A 24008-nucleotide genomic window follows, 5' to 3' on the forward strand; every position below is an offset into this window, starting at 1 on the left:
GGAAAAAAAAGACATTCTAAATCAAATATTCTAGTATATTTTTCCGGTTGGGTCTCCATTTTGAAATTATGGAATCAACATAGTAAATCCACATGACATGCAAGATGGCATATGGACCCCAGAGTATAATAATCGGAGACCCGGGGAATAAAAACATAAAAAAACTACCGTTTCTTACCTGTCCCCCGGCTCCTACGCTGTCGTCCTTCTTCAAAGACGTCAGACATCACATGACCCGGGACGCAGGCTGGGTTCATGTGACGTCAGACAACTAGGAAGGAGGCCTGGCAGGATCATGGAGAGGTAACAGTGTTTTTTCATGTTTCTTACCTCTCCCGGGCCTCCGATCATTATACTCGGGGATCTGGGAAGTCCCCCGAGTATAGTGATAGTGTTTGTGGGGCCCGCGGTGTCACTTACCGATCCCAGCCAGGATCGGTAAGTAAATAGGCCCGTAACGGCCTATTAAACAAACAAAAAAAAAAAGCAGCGGTAGTGGCTGCCCCCTAATGTTCCGGGCCCTGTGGCAGCCGCTACCACGGTAGTTATGCCACTGAATGAATGCGTATGGACTGTAAAACAAACAGGAATAGGTCTTGTCCTGAGTTTTGCTTCTGGTATCACGGCCCCCATATAAACCTGTGATAATACATGCTCTTGTGTATGGGATCATAGGAAAGAATGGGTCAGTGTGGTAGCTGTTGCAAACACAGCTCACACACTGACAAAGCACTTGACCATGTGCATGTAGCCTAAGAGTTGTCTGGAGTAAAAGAACAAAATTAGTACAGTAGGAAACTTTGTGGTCCTATAAAAGCTCTTTAGGCTATGGCCACTTGTGATGAATACACCATAGGCCTAAGTGCTGAAGATCACTTATAACAACAGTGGGATGTCATTCTTCTTTATCCCTGATACTTTTGGTAACAACGTCCCAGTTCTCCTTGGCTTTCAAGATTTTTCTATCTAGGGATGCACCTCTATACCATTCATATTATCCAATATACATTCTATCATCAAAAGTTCCTTAAGACTTACCCCGACTAGGCTGGTTTTCTTTGATTTGTTCTTCAACACCACCTAGAAAGTGTATAGGGACCTGCAGGTTATTAACTAGAAATCAACATTGATTAACATTATAAAGTAGCTGGCCATAGTGTCACAACAAGCGGAATGTCCTACACATGCAAAATAATAGTCATACAGGCACAGAGGTAAATATATATAATTTATGGAAAGAAAGTTAGAGTATATTCATGTAGAGGGTATATTTACATACAGCACATTTGTTGCAGAAATTCTTGTGGCTGTCCCATTCATCTACTTCAGTTCTTGCCGAAAATACATGCGCTTGCAATAAATATAACCCAATTTAGGACCATAGAACTGATTTTCAGTTACAGAGATGTCTGCCGCCTCATTTGATTGTAGGGTTATAGGTTGGACTTGATGGACTCATGTCTTTATCCAACCTCATCTACTATGTAACTATGTATGATAATACTATAGCTGTGCGAGCACCCTATTCTACACCGCCAAAGCAATGCTTCTAGGGAAGAACATCTGCAGAGTATATTCATGTACAATATATTTGTTGCAGGAATTTCTGGTGCGGTCTCATTCACAGGCACAAGCGATAGGGGATGCAGAAGTCGCAATCGCTACCAGGCCCCGGGATGGTAAATGGGGACCAAATTACAGGTTTTGCATAGCGGCCCAGGAGCTTCAAGTTACACCTCGGCCCTTTCATCTGAATAGTGCTTACTGTAACAATCACATTTGGAATTGATATGCTAGCCAAATTTCTGCAATAGGTCTGCAGCACATAATATAGCATGAACTGGATGATAATGGGGGGGTTCTGCACAGATTTCCTATGAATCCATTAAACACGTCTGTTTTCCTCTCTATGTATTAAGGGGCTCATTGAGGTATGTAGTACAGATCTGCAAATAAGCCTACTTAAACCTAGAGCAACCAACATGTCGCCAATGTCCGTCACCGATGTCTAGTCCAACGGTGCCCAGGCATTTGTTCCGGCAGAGTCTTTGCTACACGTGTGACCTCAGGCATATCTGAATTGGACAACAGAGCGTCGGGGACAGGTAAGTTTTCTTTTTGTTATTTTTCACCTTTCCTGGCCCAGATATGTAATTCTCCGACAACCCCATCCATCAAAGAGGCATGGCTACACATGGTATATAAGATTGGGGGGTCCATCAAAGAGGCATGGCTAAACATGGTACACTACATACCTCCAAACCTGTGGGGGCAGAAGCGTTAAATACAAGAGTGAAGCAAGGGAGCCATCCACATTGGGCCATTATCTCTGCTCCAGAAGTAGTAGGCGCGATCACTGTCACCGATTTGGGGATGTGAAGGATTTCTTTTTATTAATATGATGAAAATTTTCTACTATCACATAACATTTTGCCTTCTTCAGGATCAACATTGCTCCAGAATTATTATATGGGTAAGCTGATCTTTCTTCTTTAATATTACACATGTAATAGATGTAACTAAATGTTATTTATAGGTACGGGCAAGCGAGATGGATCTGAAAATTTGGCATTTCAGCAATGGAGACTGTATCTAGGCAGGCTGACCGGCTCTATATGGAGTTAGTGAGCAGCTGTGCCCTATAAATAGTATCTAACTGGAGGTTTTATACATCAACATTTAATCTCTTGGACCGTCGGTATTCTCTGTTATGTGAGCAGATACATAGTGGTGGAGACTTGATTGATTTGTTATAAGCATCTTAAAGGGGTATTCCAGATCTACTTAACAAATATTTTATGTACAAGGATCATATAAGTTTTTGCAATATACGTGTGATCTGCCACTATTTGTAACCACATAAAAGTGAATGGCAGAAACTGCATGTGTGGCACCCGGAACAGTGGGACAGCACTGGAGATGTGGGACTGTCCTGCTCAATAGGGACCAACTGAGAGATCCTGCACTACCATAGGGCTGAGTATGGATGCACTGTTTGCCCCACATTGCAGAAAAGCTGCTTTTTTGTTGCAGATTTGTCCGCAGTTTTTTGAGCCAAAGTCATGGATTGAGCAGAAAGAAGAAGTATAAATGCATCCATTATATTACTCATTTCTTTTGTAGGTGCTCCTGGGCTCAGCTCAAAAAAAAACAAAAACCCAGCAAAATCCACAACAAGAAAAACAGCTTTTCTGCAACGTGAGGATTTAGCCTAAAATGAACTTGTCAACAGATTTTAGCTAATAACAAGCAGCTCAATATCTGGCAGGGCGTCCATTGTCTGTATAATATTGCAGAGATGCCAGCATTCCCCATAAAGCAGCTTTTATTCATTATGCAAATTAGCTCCATAAATTCAAGGGGGGAGGGAGGGTGAAGAGTTAGCTCAAACTGTGAAGGAGCGACCCCAGTCTCTCTGAAGTCACCATAAGGGCCCTTGCACATCCCATCCTTGTGCAGTACCTAGCAGGTGCATGGGTACTGAAGCCGGGAGTATATCCTCAGTTATAGGGCATCACAGCTGCATTCGCAGGGAGGCAGTGACATCAGGGCACGTGGACTTAGCGATGTCATTGCCTCTCCATACATACGCTCTGGTGCCCTGAAGCCAGGGATGTACTCCCATCTTCAGTGCATACACCTAAGCAGATTGTGTACTAAGCAAACATGGGATTTGCAAGGGATGTTGTGGTGATGCCAGGGTTGTGGGATGTGGGAGGCTCCTTCACAGTGAAGGGAAGACTTAGAGTGCAGTTTCCTTGACTTAAAGAGCTATTTGCCCCTTGAATTTATGGAGTTAATTTATCTAAAGAATAAAAGTTGTTTATGGAGAATGCTGACATTGCTGCAATGTTATACAGACATCATTGGTAAAGCCATGGGATGCCCTGCCACGTACTGAGCCTGGTTTTGTTGGCTAAAACATGTTGACAAGTTCCTTTTTTCATACAGAATGGACTCACTGGAATATCCCTTTCTTTAGTTATTTATCAAGCACAGCACTGTCTATTTGGTAACGGTAGTATCTGGTGCTACAGCTTATCTTAGTTCCCCTGAATAGGACTGAGCCGCTGTTCATCTGCCCAACAGAAGTGCTAGTAGTCAGACTTCCACAATCAGCCATTCATGACCTATACTAAGGACACACACATGTGGTGTAAACCTGGCATACCAGCAAACTGCTTGTGCTACATATGAATGTAGAATGTACAGTACAATATAGCCATACCTTCTATTATTCAACAGTATCTATTAATTCAGATACAGAAAACATAATAAAAGAGCATTTTCATAATGAATTTATAGGTATATGAGCGCACCTTCTTATAACCGCGTCTCCTGTACTGCTCTTGTTGCTTGAGTCTAAAATAAAGAAAATATATCCGCAATATGAACGTTCTAGGTATTTGTTCATTCTATTTTTTATATACCCACAAGACAATTATTTCTAGGATAACTATTCTTCAAGCAGCAGCATTTCCACTGGCACTGGTGGTATTCATGGAGCAATTATTAAACATTGGATGAAACTTTTGCCCTTTACATTGAAACGGGTGGAGGCCACCATACAAATCACCAACATATGGCTGTGTCCAGGTCTCCTGTTTGCGTCCACCAGGGACCTGAACAATGGATAGCCAGACCGCTACAAGAGTGGTTAACCGCAGACCCCATGAATTATAATTTGCTTCTGACACTTGTCCACCATTTTTATACTGAAATTGGTGGAGCCCTGTGTGCAGGACTTTTCCCTTCACCAATGTTCTGCGGCAGAGTATCCAATGGACAGTTGCTGTAGATGTGAACCTAGCCTAAGTTGACATGCAGAAGCTTAAAAACCCACAACGCAGGTTTTGGATGCGATTTGCTAAATCTTACACGTTTTGTTTCTACAGTACATTGCAACACATTAGCAGTAGGAGAGACCATGGTGGCTAATCTGTTTTGTGTCCCTTGTAATTTGGGAAATCCCATTTAAGGCCAGCTCTGTCATTGGTTACAATGCAGCTAGAGGAGTTGTGCTTCATACAGACTCATTACAGCTGTAGCTTGACATGCCATTAGGGTTATAAGGCACAGATATGGCCATACAACTCGATATATAGTTTAGACATGTAATGAACAAAAACCTTACCTGAAAAAGTAGCAGCAAAAAATAAGGCAGAATATACATAGCAAAAACGCAGCACCAAAGATGAGGAAGAAATTCAGTGGCACAGCCCGCACCGTCTCCTTTGTCATATTTGGCTTTTGCATTAGGTGACCTGTGGACATTCTGTACCAGAGTAGAGGTTATAAATCCAAAATGTCTACATATAGTAGATCAGAGCTGCTCAGCATTCCCCTATGGCATTCCAAGGAGACAAAGGCCCCAGAATCCACTTCAAGATGTAATGACAGCGATGTTTCCAATATGGTGTAGGAAGAATCGTTTTGGCCATAAAAGACTTGTCAAACCTGAGAATAGAAAGATATGGAAGAAATTTAAACCAGCAATGGTCTACATTCAGCTTAACACGTCTGGCCTAGCTGTGACACGTTTCAGAAATTTTGGGTCCACGTCTGGACCAAGTATATGGTACACCCATATACAAATCCTGAAAACATCAGAACCCCCAGATCAAACCTCTATTCAATGACGATCATCAAGTGACTTGTGTTACATTTTACAGAACGTGAATACCCATAGAAGACAGTGGAATTGTTGGGAATTCTCCATTGCTACACAGTCTTGTCACTTGTATGTTAAGTTGTTTGCAGTTTTCCTCTACTGCCTTTGCCATTTGTTGTCTGTAGCTTACTTTCCCCGCATAAGCAGGATGTGAAAAGTAGCATAGCGTAGAAGCTAAATGGACCATACAATGTAATAAAAGAAAGTGAAGACGGCAAACTTCACACCCATAGGAACAACATTTAAGAACAAACAAAGATATAAAGAAGTGCACAGAATATATTTGCAAGTGTGGTATACATATACAAGGGCGGACCCTACATTGTATTTACCAAAGATTTCTTCCCTCTCTTCCTTCAATCTGACCATGAAAACAGTCCTTGATCCATTCCGCCGTGGGTGACATATCTCTGCTCTAATAACTTTTCTACATTTCCCCACTGAATGATGAGAGTTATAGTCATGTAACGCAGACATGTTCTCCAACATAGAAATACTCACTAAGACATGATGGACAGGCTCTGGTTATAAGAAGAAGGTTACCGTCAGCTTCATTCTGGCCCGAATGAGGCGTCATTCAGATGATCACATGAAGGTAACCCAGAATTGTAGAGGAAATCCTGTCCTTTGTTCCATCATTGTTTGCGGACAATGGGGAGTTTTGGATGGGTCACATGTCTGTCAGCACCGGCCAAGCTTTTGTTCCTAGTTTATAGTGTGAACACGCTTTATTTAAAGGTACAGGTCAAGTACAAAAAGGACAGAAAACAAGCACTAAATGACAATATTGCTGAACGGGAGAGTACTAATGTTTTCAAAATGAACTGTGGAGAGAAAAATTTGTAAAATACAATTAAAAAATAAATAAAATATAACCAATACAGTATCAACTTATTACATCAATAGGGTTTGTGGCAAATCAACAAGACGAACATCTACCTGAGTCAGGCAAGCTAATGTGACATCACAACTGGGTGCATTAAGGTAAGATAATGTGACATCACAACTGGGTGCTTTAAGGTAAGATAATGTGACATCACAACTGGGTTCAAGCAGGTAAAGTAATGTGACATCACAACTGGGTGCATTAAGGTAAGATAATGTGACATCACAACTGGGTGCTTTAAGGTAAGATAATGTGACATCACAACTGGGTTCAAGCAGGTAAAGTAATGTGACATCACAACTGGGTGCACTAAGGTAAGAATGTGACATCACAACTGGGTGTATTCAGGTAAGATAATGTGACATCACAACTGGGTGCATTAAGGTAAGATAATGTGACATCACAACTGGGTTCAAGCAGGTAAAGTAATGTGACATCACAACTGGGTGCACTAAGGTAAGAATGTGACATCACAACTGGGTGTATTCAGGTAAGATAATGTGACATCACAACTGGGTGCATTAAGGTAAGATAATGTGACATCACAACTGGGTGCATTCAGGTAAGATAATGTGACATCACAACTGGGTGCATTAAGGTAAGATAATGTGACATCACAACTGGGTGCATTAAGGTAAGATAATGTGACATCACAACTGGGTGCTTTAAGGTAAGATAATGTGACATCACAACTGGGTGCATTAAGGTAAGATAATGTGACATCACAACTGGGTACATTAAGGTAAGATAATGTGACATCACAACTGGGTGCATTAAGGTAAGATAATGTGACATCACAACTGGGTGCTTTAAGGTAAGATAATGTGACATCACAACTGGGTGCATTAAGGTAAGATAATGTGACATCACAACTGGGTGCATTCAGGTAAGATAATGTGACATCACAACTGGGTTTCTATCCGCTAAGGTAATATATGACATCACAACTAGGTTTCATTCATATAAATTAATGTGACAACACGACAGTTTCAGTAATGTAGGCTAATGTGACATCACATTGGGTTCAGTCAGATAAATGAATATGACATCACAACTGGGTTTCTATCAGGTAAGTTAATGTGACATCACAACTGGGTTTCTATCAGGTAAGCTAATATATGACATCACAGCTGGGTTTCATTCATATAAATTAATGCGACATCACAACTGGGTTTCAGTAATGTAAGCTAATGTGACATCACATTGGGTTCAGTCAGCTAAATGAATATGACATCACAGCGGGGTTTCTATCAGGTAAGTTAATGTGACATCACAGCTGAGTTTCAGTAAGGCAAGCTGATGTGACACCAAGGTTAACTCCGGGGTGGGCCATCAAATTTAGCTGTCGGAAATTAAGAGGCCCATATACTTACATAGGGGTCTGCGATGTAAGTGTTCCCTTGTATCATTAGTCATGTCGCAGTACTTCAGAACTAGATCCACAAACACTTTTTTTACCGTGCTATGCATGTGTATGACTACTGCCACTTGTTCAGCTATTCTTCCCTACCAACCATGTTTGGTTTGGCTGTGGGTGCCTATATGTTTAAAAAGGGGCGGAAGTGTAACTCCCAGGGAAACAAAGGGTTAGGACAAGATAAAATTCAACATGCTTGCTGCTTCCTTTCTGACAATCTGTTGGAGAAAAACTTGCCACAAAAGAGAAATAAACTAAAATATAGATAAATTAGACCACCTCCTCTCTTAGATTTGTGCCTACAGCATCTCTGCAGGACACTTAAACAGATTACTAGTCCATGCCTGCACATAATCCAGAAAGGTTGTTATGAACACATGAGTCAGTGGTTAGAGATTATGAGATTCAGTCTGACGTAGCAAACAGATCAGGCTTCTGTCTCTCCATAAGAACAGGAAGACAAAATCATCACATAGTAAGCAGAGTCAATGGAAAATACCAATTTTATAGCAGAAAAAATAAAAAAAGTCTCGTTTGTGGCACGCCATCTACTGTAGGCTGCTCAGTACAGTCCAGCCCTCGTCCGCTTATTTTTAGTTCATGACTCAGACATGACTTCACTGTTGTTATGGAGAAGTGAATAATAAAAAATAAAAAAAATCATCTAAGTAATGCAGAAATAAGTACAAGACGCGTATTAAAACGTTAGAGAAACTCCTTATATCTGCCAGATGAAAATTGAACCAAAACTATAGAAATGTTATTCATTGTAACTCCTGGAGGGTCATAAAGCATAAGGTTAGGCCAAAAGCCCATAAAAATACTTAACAATGGTGAATAAAACCTGGGATCAAAAAGAAATGATTGTGGAATTTAATGATATAATTTCCGGAGATTTTAATACTTTCACTTTTGTCCTCAGTATCTTAGTGCGTCGTTTCACCTTTTTCTTTTACTAAATTTTGCAGATAGAAGTGTGGCCCCAGACATTAATATGGACCAAATACACAAGTCTGCACCTTTTGTGAATGTGTATCCGGCCATAGAACGGGTCCATAGATTATGAAGCATGTCCTATATATGTCCGCGTCTGTGACACAAACAAGTGCCATGGATCTATGTACCGGTAAGTCATTTTGCGAATCCGTGATTGCAGATGGCATACGGATAGGGTTTTTTTTTTGAACTGCTGATCAGTATTTGTGGCTGGCAAAGCCACTATGGTTGTATGCATTTAGTCTTAGGCTGAGTTCAGATGGGTTTTTTTGGTCCAGAATTTGACGCGGAGGCCAACTCAGATTCCGGACCAAAAAAACGATAGCAGTGCACCGGCATCAAGTCGCGGCACTCCGCTCTGGATTAGGCTCAAATGAATGGGCCTAGTCGGGAGTGTCTTCAGGCGGACATCCGTGGCTGAACTGGCCGTGGTATCTGCCTGAAGAAAGGGCATGATTTCAATGGGAGACAGTTTTTTGGTCAGGATTCTGACGCGGGTTCCACATCAAAATCCTGACCAAAAAACCCAGTCTTAACTAAGCCTTTGAGGTCACATCAAATACCTGTATCTCTGGTTTTAAACCACATAGAAAAATGGTTCTGGTGTCACATGAAAGCTGAGATTCTTACTAATTAATATTCCTATTATCTTATGAATTTTATGTGCAGCATCAACTTTTGCAGGAGATTTGTTTCGACAATTATTCATTAGGTTCAACCCTCTGGTTGGGAATGGACATTAGACCCTGGGGTCTTCTCAGACCCCTGGGTATAATAAGTAGAGGCCCAAGGGAGGTAAGTAAAAATAATAGGGCGATACTAACTTTGCTTTGGGCAGTATTGCAGTGTCTGAAGGTCTTTTGGCATCCTCTTCAGGCCTCTGAGTCATATCACATGCTCTGAGGTCAACACTAAGACTTGCGATTGAACCTTAGTCATTATATCAGCACACCTCTTGTGAACGCTGATTCCCAATCCCTCGCCATCGCAGGGACCTCAGGGTACATGATGTCATTCAGAGGTCAGAAAAGGCCTGACAAGAATGCCAGGGACCACCAGACACTCTGGAGAGGTGCTGCAAAGGGAATATAAACTGTTATTTTCACTCACATTCCCTTGGCCATTACACTCTTGGAACTGAGGAGACGCCAGAGTATAATAGTGTTTATTGGATGGCAAACGCCGAACGTTTCAGGTTTGGTTGAACTTGTAACTTTTGGAAAATTCAGGTTAAATCCAGGTCTAATTGTGAAAAGCCTAATAGAAAAACAACAACACACGTGATCAGCTCAACAGTACATACACACTAAAAGTCAAAGAAACTATATAAGCTTTTATGTGAAAATATGCAAAATTTAATTATAAAAAGGTACATGCACAAAAAAAAAAAAATACAGTTCCTGAGTCTTGTACATAAATGCATATTCAAGAGATAGAAATATGTGAGATATCGCTTGAGAACAATGTGCTGAAAGATCTGCAGTCAGCATCTGTCGATGAGACAACCCATCACTGTGCTGGTTTCAGACGCCGGTCCCAGTTACAGAAGCCATCTGTTGAACAGTTATGACTTGCAATATTGTTCAAGGTCCCAGCCCAGCAGCAACAAAATGCAAAAATAACAAAAATTTAATAAATTAAAAACAGAGATTTTTTTTTTTACATCGGAAACAATTCAAAGAAAACTAATACCCCGATATATCTAGTGTAGGGCCAAAAGAAACGTGATCATATTCTGTCCTTCCAATCCCTAAATAATGCATCACACTGGAAGGCCTAGCACTAGGCATAACATGGGGTATACGTTTTCCATAGGGTGTTTTTTCAACCACATACAGCCGACCTATAGGGCTCCTATTGAGATCTAGATCATAAAGCCCTAGGAATAGGAGAAAGAAACTGATCAGCCCCCAAACTTCACCCCTCACCCCTCAGCTCAACGTGTCCATTCAAAGCATTCAAGGCATAACCCCAATTATAAAACTACTTCTATTCCTGGTGAATATAAGAAATTTCTCCATCCTCATCTTCACTCAGAGTGTTTATTTATATGGAGTCGATCTCTATACCCAGATCATACACAGAAGTCTATGGAGAGGGGAAGGGGAGGAGACTGGTTATTGATTTATTCCCTTGTTCTGTATAGTAAGAAAGTCTTATTTTGTTACAGAAGTGTCAGTAAAGCTCTCTCGCTCACAGTGTGGCAGAGTTTAGCAGCTGAAGTTATGTGTGTGTACTTTCCACCATTCTCTTCATTCCTTCTCCATAGACTTCTATGTAAAACGTATCTCAGCCTGATAAATGGAGAAGATAAATTACAAAGTTTCTTTTATTCACCTGTACCATTAATTTATGAAAAGTGATTTTATAATTGGAGGTACCCATTAAGAGTGATGTCTAAACTAGATACTAGCTGAAAATAAATGGCAGGGTAGAATGTATACAATAGCAGACGGCAAATTTAAGAAAGTGGTTGCATATAATTGAATTGATACATTGATTAATAAATTCCCTGGGATATTTTCTTTGAGTTATGGCCAATAGTAGCATATACATGCTTGTGCGTAAAACAATCCCTGTATAAGATATGACATTTGGGCAAGACTGTATACAATTATGAAACATCTTGACCTCCTTGTATGGACCTTTCTTAGTCTGACTTTTTGCAAGGCACTGGTTAAAAAGTTGTTGTTTTTTTTAGTGCTGTTTAGTTCCAAATGTTATAGTCATATATTATGCATTTCTAAAATCTCAATGATCTTCTGAGCCAGGTAATTTTCCTTTTGCACCATGATAAACAAGCACCAGGATAAACAAGCACCACCTCACATCGCAAGCAGTGCCGTTTCTTTGCAATCTGTGCCATTCCCAATGACTTTTTTGGCCCATTTGTGGAGCCGACTGTACAAGGGGAAGCCTTTGTTTTCCCGATATAGGTACAGTCCAGTTATTTCATTCCACTGAGGACTTGGCTGAGCTTCTTCTACGGCATATTCCACAACCATTTCCTTTTCTTCTTTACTCAAGGCTACAAAGCCAAAAAATTGCTTGACGTTGCTGGCTGCTAGGACCTTGGCATGGACTTCCGCGGTGCGGTTGAAGAGCTCTCTTTCATTGTTGCGGTACTGACTCCAGTAGGATTCCTGGTGGTAACTTAAAGGGGAACAGCAATGGTGCAAGCACTTCAGAAGGAATATGGTTGAAGCAACCACAGCAATTAGAATCCAGCCCAGGAACTAGAATGGGGGAAAAAAAATAAAAAAATCAAAGATTTACAATAGGACTTCATTCTCTTCTGTCACCACCTATTAAGTCTGTTAGGCCAGAGTAATGATCAAGTCTCTCTAATAGCAAATTAAAGCTTGTGTCAGAATAATAATAATAAATATTAATATTGTACAGTGCAATGATCTTACTATGGCATGTACTAAAAGAACAGAACAAAAAAAATCTGATAATGGAAAATAGTTAGGTTTAGATACCAGTATTCAATTAAAGGAATTATGTCTTGAAGGCAATCTCTGTCTGTGAATAGGACAACTAGGACACCTGGACATCATGGGGACAGTTCACATCTGCGTTCGGGCCATCTCGTTCATCTCGCGGCAAGGTAGGGCAGCTCGCTTCTTTTTTCGGCCAGTAGCTAGCAAAAAAAAAAGAAGCGAGCAACTCCTAATGAAGTCAATGGGAGCCATTTTTGGCAGCGGATTTTGAGGCGGATTCCGTGTCAAAATCCGCTGCCAACTTCCCCTGTGTGAGCTAGCCCTTAGGATTCCTCTTTCTCTGCTCTGGTGTGGACACAATACAATTGTAAGACTATAAATACGGAGAAGTACATTCACTATTCACCCCTGGACTCCGCTTAAAAAGCAGAAATACGATATATACTGGATGAAGCCAAGGAACTGTTGTATAATGGAGATCTATTAGTCTATTATATATATTCCTAGGGTGTTTTCCTGGTGCATTCGGTATATGTGCACTGCAGACACGATGTGAAAAGTCTTCATAAGGAGTTTATACTATAGAGAAAAATTGTATCTGCATTGCACCAAGCAACATGTACTATGCCTAAGTGTGCGCACACAGAGCACCATATCACGGAGAGGACAAAAATAGAATATCGGGTTTTTTCCCCTCTCGAACGCTGATCCCGTGCATGTGGCTGGCATTTACGATAGGTCATAGGAAACACCTGGCAGAGCCCAAGAGCAGGAATTTACTAGTTTGCAAAACTTAAAAAGGCCCTTACGGCCAACACTCGATGAAACCGCTCAGAGGGAAATTTATCTAGGAGGCATACAACATGGGAAAGCTGACCATGTAATGCATAAAGAGGTTGGGTACTGGGTGGGGGACAACTGTACCTATGTGTCACACTCTCAGTCATGCTTGGATTTATTGTGATGGTTGCATCCTAGAGGGAAACAAGGTTATCCTATGATTTTTTTTGACAAGTTGAGGGCAATAGCCAAAGACATTGTGATGCAGGACTCATGCACACACTCAGTGAGTGCTGTCTCACAATGAACAGCTGATAAAGAGCATCATGCCCCTTGTAGCATTGGTACTGTGTGCAGCACATACGTTTGTACATGATTCCACTCAGATACATTCTGGCAAAAACTGGATATGAACCCCGCTAGGAAAAAGTAGCAATGTCCCCAATTTGTGCATAAAATCATACACTGTACCAAATATGTACCTTTAATGGTCATCAAGAGGGCAAAATACCTATTTCAGTTTATTAAATAGTGGTGGGAGAACCAAGAAAGCTTTTAGCATATTAAACTAAAGTAATGATTGGTGTGGAAAAATGACTGCAAAGTAAGAACGTTTCGGAAATAGAAGTGTTAATAGTTTATTTTTGTCAATTAACAAAATGAAGTAAATGGAGAAATGAGAAATCTAAACCCTACCAATATCTGGTGTGACCTTTGCCTTCCATCAGTTCTTCTCGGTACACTTGCAGACAGTTTTTGAAGGAACTCTGCAGAACATGGAGAACTAAGCCCAGATCTTTTGTGGATGTAGGCTTGCGCCAATCCTTCTGTCTCTTCATGTAGTCCCAGACAGACTGGATGATGTTGAGATCAGGGCTCTGTGGGGGTCATATCATCACTTCCAGGACTCCTCCTCCAAAGGGCAAAGGTCACACCAAATATTGATGGGATTTAGATTTCTCTTTTCTTCATTTACTTAATATAGTTAATTGACAAAAACGCCTATTTCTGAAACCATTCTTCCTTACTAGTTTGCAGCATATTTTTCCAAATAGAGATGAGCGAGTAGTATTCGATCGAATACCTTGCTGCCATAGGAATGCGTGTAAGCGGCTGAACACCAAGGGGTTAAGCGCATTGAATTGATGCGCTTAACCCCTTGGTGTTCGGCCGCTTACACGCATTCCTATGGCAGCAAGGTATTTGATCGAATACTACGCGCTCATCTCTAGCCTAGAACATTACTGTACTGTATATCTATGGGTCATATTTAAGGACTGTAGAAACCTACCTGTGATTCATACTTTAACCTCCGTACAACTTCTTCTTTGAAGATCAAAAGCTCTGCTGGAGTGTCTTTGCATGGAAATTTCGCCATGTCATCTCGTCCTTTATCCAGCGGGAAACCTGGAAACGTGATGGGGTTTAAAAACTCACTGCGGGCGCACACATAGGCCTCTCCCCGGAGTAGTGAAATAACAGACCACGTTACTGGGGCTACAGCCGCCCTCCCGGCTATGGATCCAAATAATAGGAAAGTAGCAGGGATCGAACAATTCTTCGTTGCCCTCTTCCGACATTCTGCGACTAGATTCCAAGTGTGGTTATTTAATATGATGCCAATAAGAAACAAGACGAGGGCTGGCACGCCAATAGCCGCTAGTCCATACAAATAGTTTCTCTCCGGAGAACAAGGGCAGTGGAAAGCCACCACAGAGAACAACTCCTGGCTGCCGACTGTCCCCAGTGCAACCAGTCCATTGAATATCATCACATCTCGGCTCTTGAAGAAGAGCGAAAAGAACTTTAAGTTTTCTGATATTAAGGAGGTCATTCTTCTGGGGTTTCAAGATTCGGTCAAGAAAAGTAGGAAAATGTCACTGTAAAAAGAAAAAAAAAAATACAAGATTTCAATTTAACTTGAAGAGAATGCCAGCACATTTATGGTGTTGTGCTTCTATTTGCAGAATCTTATGCCATTTCCTATCACGTGTGTTTCCTTTTGAAGGAAGAAGACTAGATAATAATGTGGTTAAGAGAAAAACAGAACAAATAAGGCAAATGCTGCACATACTAAAGATCGGAAATACTTTGTCTTTATTACTCATAAGAAAGGCTCATTCAGAATGTTACCTTCACCTAGCCTAAGATTCTGGATACAAGATGGCACTGGCTAGTATATAAATCATATGATGAAATGTCATCCTTTATATGGGAATAGTCACCGAGACAAGTTATACAGAGTTAACTAGAACTTCTGCAATTGGTTAATCTGCTGCAGTTTGAGATCTCATCACAGAAGATGAGAGAAACTAAGCCCTTGTTCACATCAGCGTTTGGATTCTGTCCGGGGGAAGTCCGCATGGGGCCCCCGGAATACAAACGCAATTGCAAGCAATGTTCTGTAAAACCACACGGACCCCATAGACTATAATGGGGTCTGTGTGCTGCCCGCACAAATCATGTGGACAGGAAAGTAGATGGTGAACTACTTTCCTGTCTGCATGATTTGTGCGGAGATCTGGCGGTAAGGACACAGACCCCATTATAGTCTGTGGGGTCCGTGTGCTTTCACTGCACCAGCACTTGCGTTTAGTATTCTGTTTGGGGGACTCCCCCGGTTCCTTGGTTTTTGTCATCATCTGTGATAAGACACCACTCTGCTGCATTTTAACCATTTGCAGAAGTTCGAGTTAACTCTGCTACGTCTGCACACATCAATTTTCCTACAGCTTGTGTTTTGTGGGCAATGTATGAATAATTTATACAGCTGGTGTAGTCACAGTAACAAGCTAAATACAAGAACATCAAAGTTGTAAAAAAAACAAAACAAAGAACAAGAACTCACCAAATGCCAAAGATCTGATACAGCGTAACAAGAGAAAATTACAGGAAGTGGATATTTACAAAGCAGAACCGGGGAAAAACCTTCAGTTTTCTCTGCATGTATAAAGATGGGAATCCACAGGCAGATTTAACTCAATGGGTGAAATCCATCGCAATTTCTACAAGACAGGACTGTGGATTGTTATTTCTTATGTATGCTATCTTAGTAGTATAGATGTAAGTTCATTGTATGTGATGGGGTATCTGCATCACTGTCTAGGAGTACAACAATCCCTACCTGTTTTGCAGCGGTTACACTATGCTGACAATTAGGTTTTGTTTTTTCCATCTGACAGAGCTATGTGGCAGCAGTATGCCTAGCCGGAAGGCAGCACTGACAAGAAGTCTGTATCAGTAGGAAATAGCACAGCTAAGCATATGTTCCTATACAGTGGGGGGGGAAAAGGAAAGATGACACTTATCAGCCTGGACTATGCCAAAAGGACGCTACCTCTTTTGCATATACTGGGTGCATGGGGCCCCAAGGATATATTTGGAATATGTCCTGGGAGCAGAGATAAAAGATAAGGCTCTATTCACACCATTTTAAAATGTGAATCCACTTATGTTATCACACAGAACACGTATGGTTCTAGAGCAGGATGGTATAGACTCCAGGTGCTTTGTTATACAGCTTATAGATATGACATAAGAAGCATGGTCATCTGAACAGTGCATGAGTCCTGGATTAGGCACTGTTCACATGTGTCTTGTAGGCTCAGTTAGAAGTCTTCATTGCAAATTCTGTAAAAGCAAAAAAGCCAGTATTTTGTCTAAGGTCAGGTTCACATCTGCGTTGGAGTCTCCGTAGGAAACTCCATCACAGATTCCGCTAAAAACTGGCAGAAAGAAAAGTTTTGCATGGAGGACTTTTCTTTCTGCCGATTTCAGTATAAAAACACTGGAAACCCAACAGACGCCATTATAGTCTAACCGGACTCTACATTGTTCATGTCCCCAATGAAACCGGTGGATTCTACCTCAAAACCAGCTCCAGATTCCACCTGAAAGCAGCCTCCATTGATATCAATGGGAAACAGGTGCTGATTTATTTATTTAGTTTTTTCATCTAAACAAGTGTCAAGCTCAAGCTTTGGGAAGATTCCACCTGATAACTCCCATTGAATAGAATTTGATGCAGAATTCAAATTTTAACTAGGAAAAATTCCACTTTGTGAACATATCCTAAAACTCTATTACAGTTCTGACAGCAAAAAAAAAATAAAAAATAAAAAAATAAAATCTGTCCATCTTTATACACGATATGGAGTTTAAAAATATATTTAATGAAATAAAAATGTAAAAATAATAGATTTTTTTTTTTGTGAACATGACTGGATGATGTATCCAAGGGAGTGGGTTTGCTTTGTATGTCCGTTGTCTTAGAGAGACTTGAATGCATAAGACATTGTAATAGATTCTGAAATTACAGTAAGAGGGCTGAGACTTGTGCGTGTTAGCAGAGAAACGCCCCAGGCCAAGAATTCCCTTCTCAAAGCTGTCCCATAGCAAGCAAGCAGAAACCTGTTTGTAACACTATCCAGGATGTTATCTAGAAAGAGACTGAAAATGGGGAAGGGGTCATAAGATGGAACGCAAATATAAGAAGGAAAGAAAAATGCTTTGATGTGTAGTGAGGACCCATATGGACAAGACTGAATGATGCACAGTCCATTGTAAATGAGCCTGTAAGATGGTAATGGGATGACTGTAGTCATGTGGGGCTACCCATTGTATTACTACACTACAGCTTAGGTGAAAATTACATAATACAGAATTATCAAAATTGTTAATTAATCACCTAATAGATCATTCACCAAAAGTGTAAGCCCTGTTTTCAATCTTCTGATTTTAATCCATTGTCTAGCGGCCTGATGCCTTCATTGCAGCTCGGCTCCCACTGAAGTCCACTTTCTGCTTCCATCCCTATATTGTTTAGCGGATGGGCACCATACAGCTGATCAGTCTGGGGGCCCGCTGTTGACTCCCCATCTCATATTTTCTCAACCCCATCCTCCCCATCAATTTGCCTGGGGACATGGAATTCTGACAACCACAACTTTATATTTTTGTTATGATGGAGTTATGTAAAGGCTCTTCTTTATACGAGTAAGTTGAAGTTCTTGCTGGTAACTTTTTCTGTTTCATCATATATTTTATTGCTTTTTTGGGGGGAGGAAGTTGAGGTGACCAAAACACATTTATTGCGGGCACCAGAACAGAAGTCTACATCAGTCAGGAACTGGCATAGAAGTCTTATATAAGTCACACCAGAAAACAGACAGGAGTTATAATGAATATGTCAGGCTCAACCATATTAGCAGAAAATGGCAGACGAGGAACCATAGAGGGAATGTGTGTGTCAAGGAGGCGCCTCATCACCAATGTTTACCAGAAAACGGATATAGATGGGTTCAGAAATTCCCCCCAGTGTATCATAACCTGCAACAGTTTGGCAATGGAGTGTTTGGTAACATGGTTGTAACAGGTAAAGCGCAATTCTTTAATATGTGTCACCCATAAAGGCCGGGTTCACATGGTGTGTTGTTTTTTTTTTTGCTTAAGACCTGCATGCAATATTTAATCATTATAGTCTATGTGGTCCATGGGTTTCTGCGTTTTAAGCGGATATGGTTTCCACTTTTCAGACCCGAAGGATGGAAACCTGAACCTAGTGTCAAATAACTTCTATATAATAGGACACAAAATGGCTTCATCTGCTCGGATCACATCTGCGACGGAAAGTCTGATCTTTTGGTTTGGAAAAACGGACACTAACAGAGTCGGAGGGACAACACTGACTAATGTGATCACAGGATCAAAAAGTTGGACTTGCAGTATTTTTGGTCCAGTGATTTGTAATGGATCCGAGCAGGACAGGTACCTGGCGCTGATGTGAACATAGGCTTATAATGCAAAATAACCTCCTTATGATACAAAGTAACTTCTATAGAAGGCATAATCTCCTTATACTAAATAACTTCTATATAATGCAAAATAATCTCCTTATGATACTAAATAACCTCCTGAGGACACAATAACGTAATATAATGCACATACCCCTCTTCTACAAGACTAAATAACCTCCATATCTGATAACTTTCCACCAGAGCAGACATGACACCACATAACACAATCCCACCACAAGCCTCAGCCTCCACATCTCCAGACTGCAGCAATAATAGCAAAGCCAGAGAAAGTTACGGGAAAGTCTGAGCCCTGAATCATCTCTTCCCTCCGCCTGTTACAATGGCTGGAAGGAGATGGCAGCAGATCTGGGGGAGAATAATAATAATAACCATAGAATAAGTTACCGCCGCTTCAGGGTCCGCCGCTGTCCGCACTCCGGAGCCGGGATCCTGTCAGCCAGGGCGGAGACTGCTGCACAAGACACTGCCGAGGAGCTCAGACCTCCCGGGAGTCCTCCGAGGGTGTGTGCGGAGGAGAGGACACGTGACCCGGCCCAAAACCTAGAGGGGGTGTCAGTGCACTCCTCATACATAAGAGTGCAACGCCGGAGCCTACAAGGTGTATATACAGTGCACGATGTAGTGTGAGGCTGAGGGGCATTCCCTGTGCTGTGCTGCTTTCTATTATACTATTGTGTGTGTATTATAATATTATTATTATTATTATTATTATATGTATTTATTTATAGTATTAGGTGTATATAGTTACATCGTCTTCATGTCAATTATCCAGTCAGATTTGGCGGGCTTTCCTGTCAGTCACGTTCTCCTCACACAACACCTGGGGCATTAGGTGATGGGGATGAGGTGAGACTTGAAACATTTCCTCTGTCTCTAGATACAGTGAGATGAGAAGGACCAGGTATAGGTTATATATATATATATATATAATACAATCTGTATAGTGGCATTGGTTGTAGACTGGCAGAGTTTTCCATTACAATATATGTCCGGTCAGTGTGCCCCTGCCCTCTCAGCTTTCCACCCCACTCCACCCACATTCACACAATATGGCGAATGAGGCACAAAATGGAGTTTGTGGCGCACATTTGGTGCAAGAAAGAGCCAAAACTGCCCCGTGATATTCCTCTCTACACCAGAAAACCGTGGTAGAGGAATTGATAAGTTTCCCCCATGTACAATGTGGTTGGGGTACACCTGGGACACATCAGTATTTAGTGCCCACACTGTAAACTAGGGTTTCACAAATCTGGTGTCGGCTAAAAATGGCGCATATCTCCTGGTTTGTATGGTTTTTGGCTGGATTCTGCACCTTAGCCACGATATTGAGGCGCATGTTTTGCGCACAGCCATTTCTTGCGCCAAATGTATACCTCACGCACCAATTCTTGCCTCTGCGAATGTTGGTGTTGTGGGGACGCCTCAGTCCAGCTGATTTACTAAAACTCACGCCAAAAGGCGTGAACTGGTAGGAGATGAGCGAGTAGTGTTCGGATCAGCCGATCCAAACAGCACGCTCCATAGAAATGAATGGATGCACCTGGTACTTCCGCTTTGATGGCGGCCGGCCGCTTAACCCCTCGCGTGCCGGCTACGTCCATTCTTTTCTATGCGAGTGTGCTGTTCGGATCGGCTGATCCGAACAGTACTCGCTCATCTCTAGTAGGAACTGGTTTAGATTTCTATTCTGGCGCCGGGACCTTCACAGATTTATGAGGAAGCAGCAACCTCACCATAAATCTCTCAGTCCCTGCTCCAGTCAGGCTATTTACTAAGGCCCCTTGAAGACAACCATGGGGTCACCACTGGCCATCATCAAATGGCATGGGTGGCATTCATAGGACTTGTCCTAGACACCCCATATTCCTCCAGTAGGGCATACAAAAATTGTAGGTAACTACATGTACTTTTTGCCATGATTGCAGTAATGGGTTTTCGGTAGTAAGGTCACAAATAAGCTGGTTGCACATGGATATCATCCATGTGCCACCCGTGCACCGGCCATGCTTCTGTGGCCCCTTTCATATAATGAATATAAGCCAATGGAAGAACAGCTGCAAAATCGCACAGGAATAGGACCTGTTCCATATTTTGCCACCAGGACTGTTGGCCCGCGCATGGGACCATGTAATTCCCGGTCATGTGTATGGGTCCATAGAAATGAAGGGGTGAAGGGCAGCGTGGCGGCTCAGTGGTTAGCTTGCAGCGCTGGAGTCCTGGTTTCAAATCCAACCAAGCACAGCATCTGCAAGCAGTTTGTATGTTCTCCCCATGTTTCCGTGGGTTTCCTCCCACACCTCAAAGACCTACTGATAAGGGACAAAAAAATAAAGAAATGAATGGGTCACTGTGCTATCCGGGAAGAAACCCAGACAGCACACTGACCATTCATATGGTCATCTGCAAGGGGTTTAAAATGGTAACAAAATTCATGATTAGAGATGAGCGAGTACTGTTCAGATCAGCCGATCCAAACAGCACGCTCGCATAGAAATGAATGGAATTTCTATGGAGCATGCTGTTCGAACTGATCCGAACAGTACTCGCTCATCTCTATTCATGATGATCTCCACCACACCATTCAGCACCGTGTGAATGCAGTCTTCTAGTTCATTGTAGATGTGTTCTCGCCCTTGTCTCCACTCACCAGTTCACAGCGCAAGCCCATTACTTCCCAATAATCATGATAGTCTCCCGCTTACTTCCCTGTGTAGAGGGTGCAGATGTAATAGTTCCCTCTGCCTCATAAAACACTATTTGTACTATGTACATAAGTTATACATAGTGTTACAGATTTTGTATTACACGCGTAATACATTGAAAGCATAGGGAAAAAAGCCTCCCATTGATTTCAATGGGGAGTGCACGTATGCCGGCTCCCATTCAAGTCAATGGGAGCTGCTTTTTACGCGCTCATTCTGAACGTGTTTTTACGATCAGAATGAGCGCAGCGTTACATCGTGTGAAGGCCCCCTACTTAATGTTGCTGGGATTAAAGCACAGTGTCCAGGGCACATTTTCTGAGATGGAGACCAGGATTAGTCCAGCTCTGGATGACGATTTTCACTCTGCCAGGGCGTGTACAGTCATCAAGGTGCAGCTCAATAGAACTGGGAGAGATCTGGATGTATGATTGTGGAAATATAGATGCCGCTGATCTACATTATCGTTGTCTGAAAGCAGTCTTATGGAAAAAAACGGATATCTATACAGATGTTCCATGGGTTCATGATATATTATACAAGTTAGAGTCTAATATGTAATTAGAAACCAGGCAGGCACTTATTGGATTATAATAATTTATTGATGCAAATGTATTTATTACATAGGGATATTTTAAAGGGTTTCTCTGGGAGTCTAGTAGCTGGGATGCCCCACTATTTCCCATTTATATTCCTGGAGCAGTAGTGCACATGCAGGGATCTGTCTTCTCTTATATAAGACTGGCTGGGCACTATTGGCCCCCATAGTAGTGAATGGAGCAGTGGTCATGCATATGCACCACTCTGTTTACATAGGGGACTCAGGGACCTCTGTTCCTGTGAATGGTGATGCCCAGGTTGTATATAGGTGATAAAAGTTTGTGGCAGGAAAACCCTCTGGTGATACCTGCTGTACATGTACGGTGGATGTGTACAGGGACAATATGAAGCCTGTTTAAGCCAAATGAAAACAAAGTTAAACTACATTCACTTTTGGGCTGGAGACTCTGTCGTAAGGTCCACCTGAAATCAGCAGATGAAAAACACACGTCCACTGCTTTCAGTTTTAAAACAACAGACACCCAATGGACCCCATCATACTGAGTGAGGTCTATCGCGTTTGGCATGTAACCATTACTTTAGAGGTCCGTTAATCCATTGTTCTGATCCACCAACGAAGTAGGACAACGGATAGCCAATGCTGATCCTAGCCTTATAGAGGTAAAGATAAAAGTAGCTGGTCATGTCATGATGTACTGTATCATATTTTTCACACATGTGGCACATAGTTTTCTCATTGTACGGGTGTACTACAGATATCCTTGTATTTTATTCTAGGAGCTGCCGTCTTCTTCTTCAGCTTGGCTGCAATATCAACTGAAGACATTGGAGCAGGACTCTTGTGTGTCTACAATCAGGTAATCCATTCATTTAGTTGTCTTTTCTTTCAAATACTTGCAGTTTATTACACTTGTAGTAATACTAGAGGGCAATAGTGCATTGTATAGTTATGTATGATACAATCTTCATCTCTTTATATAAAATAAAATTCATTAAAGGGAATTTCCAGCCCCAAATGGAGTTTTCATAGCGATAACCTATTCACAGCATAGGTTATCAGTATGTGATCTGTGAGTGTCTGTTCCAGCAGTCTCTAGGCTCTTAGGAGATGCTATAGTGGAGAGGAAGTGTGGGCAAGAAATAGGAGCGGTGCAACAGCCCCATGCACTGTATAGTGGTGGTTCCAGGGAAATGCAGCACCACTTCTATTACTTGAAAAGTAGCAGCTAGAGATGAGCGAACACCGTTCGATTGAGTACATATTCGATCAAATATCAGGCCATTCGAGTTGTTCGATTCCAATCGAACACCACAAGAAAAACGCCTTAAAAATTTGTATCCCCTCCCACCTTCCCTGGCACTTTTTTTGCACCAATCACTGTGCAAGGGAGGTGGGACAGGAACTACGACAACAGAGGCATCGAAAAAAAATCGGAAAAAGGAATTGGCGGCCGGAATCAGGTAACCTCCAATTTAGACGAATAGCGGGTTTAACATTCGTTTAATTTGGGACTGTGAACTATGTGACTGTAAGAAAGGGACAGATCTACAGGCAGGGTTAACTAGGTATTACCTTTATTTAGGGGGGAATGTTACTCACCCAGCTCTTTGGGGCTCCATTTCGTCGGGATCCCTGTCAGCTTGCGATATGCTGGAGCTGTCGTTTTCCCATAGGAATGCATTGACCAGCGTTGACTGGCTGAATGCTGTCCTCTGTATGGCATTCGGCCAATCAA

The 24008-nt window shown here is 41.7% G+C and overlaps 2 protein-coding genes across 3 annotated transcripts in view; both read right to left on the reverse strand.

The window, feature by feature from the left end:
• LOC142182825 (RING finger protein 122-like) overlaps positions 1–6436 on the reverse strand; it is an 8887-nt gene extending 2451 nt beyond the window's left edge. The window contains exons 1-4 of the mRNA XM_075257586.1: positions 6173–6436; positions 5135–5457; positions 4320–4362; positions 1039–1080 (exon numbers count right to left, since the gene is read on the reverse strand). Coding sequence (XP_075113687.1) covers positions 1039–1080; positions 4320–4362; positions 5135–5274 — 225 coding nt within the window. The 5' untranslated portion in view covers positions 5275–5457; positions 6173–6436. The remainder of the gene's footprint in view (positions 1–1038; positions 1081–4319; positions 4363–5134; positions 5458–6172) is intronic.
• A 5337-nt stretch (positions 6437–11773) lies between these two features.
• On the reverse strand, positions 11774–19494 carry CALHM2 (calcium homeostasis modulator family member 2). Of its 2 annotated transcripts, none has more exons than XM_075257568.1 (3): positions 19394–19494; positions 14485–15073; positions 11774–12206 (listed from the first exon to the last, which is right to left on the reverse strand). In XM_075257568.1, the coding sequence occupies exons 2-3, from the start codon at positions 15025–15027 to the stop codon at positions 11796–11798; spliced, it is 954 nt and encodes a 317-aa protein (XP_075113669.1). In that variant the 5' UTR covers positions 15028–15073; positions 19394–19494; the 3' UTR covers positions 11774–11795. The 2 variants fall into 2 exon arrangements, with proteins under 2 accessions (XP_075113669.1, XP_075113670.1); XM_075257569.1 differs by lacking the exon at positions 19394–19494 and adding an exon at positions 16042–16112.
• Between the last annotated feature and the right edge of the window lie 4514 nt (positions 19495–24008).

Source organism: Leptodactylus fuscus, chromosome 10 (assembly GCF_031893055.1).
Source record: "Leptodactylus fuscus isolate aLepFus1 chromosome 10, aLepFus1.hap2, whole genome shotgun sequence".
NCBI lineage: Eukaryota > Metazoa > Chordata > Amphibia > Anura > Leptodactylidae > Leptodactylus > Leptodactylus fuscus.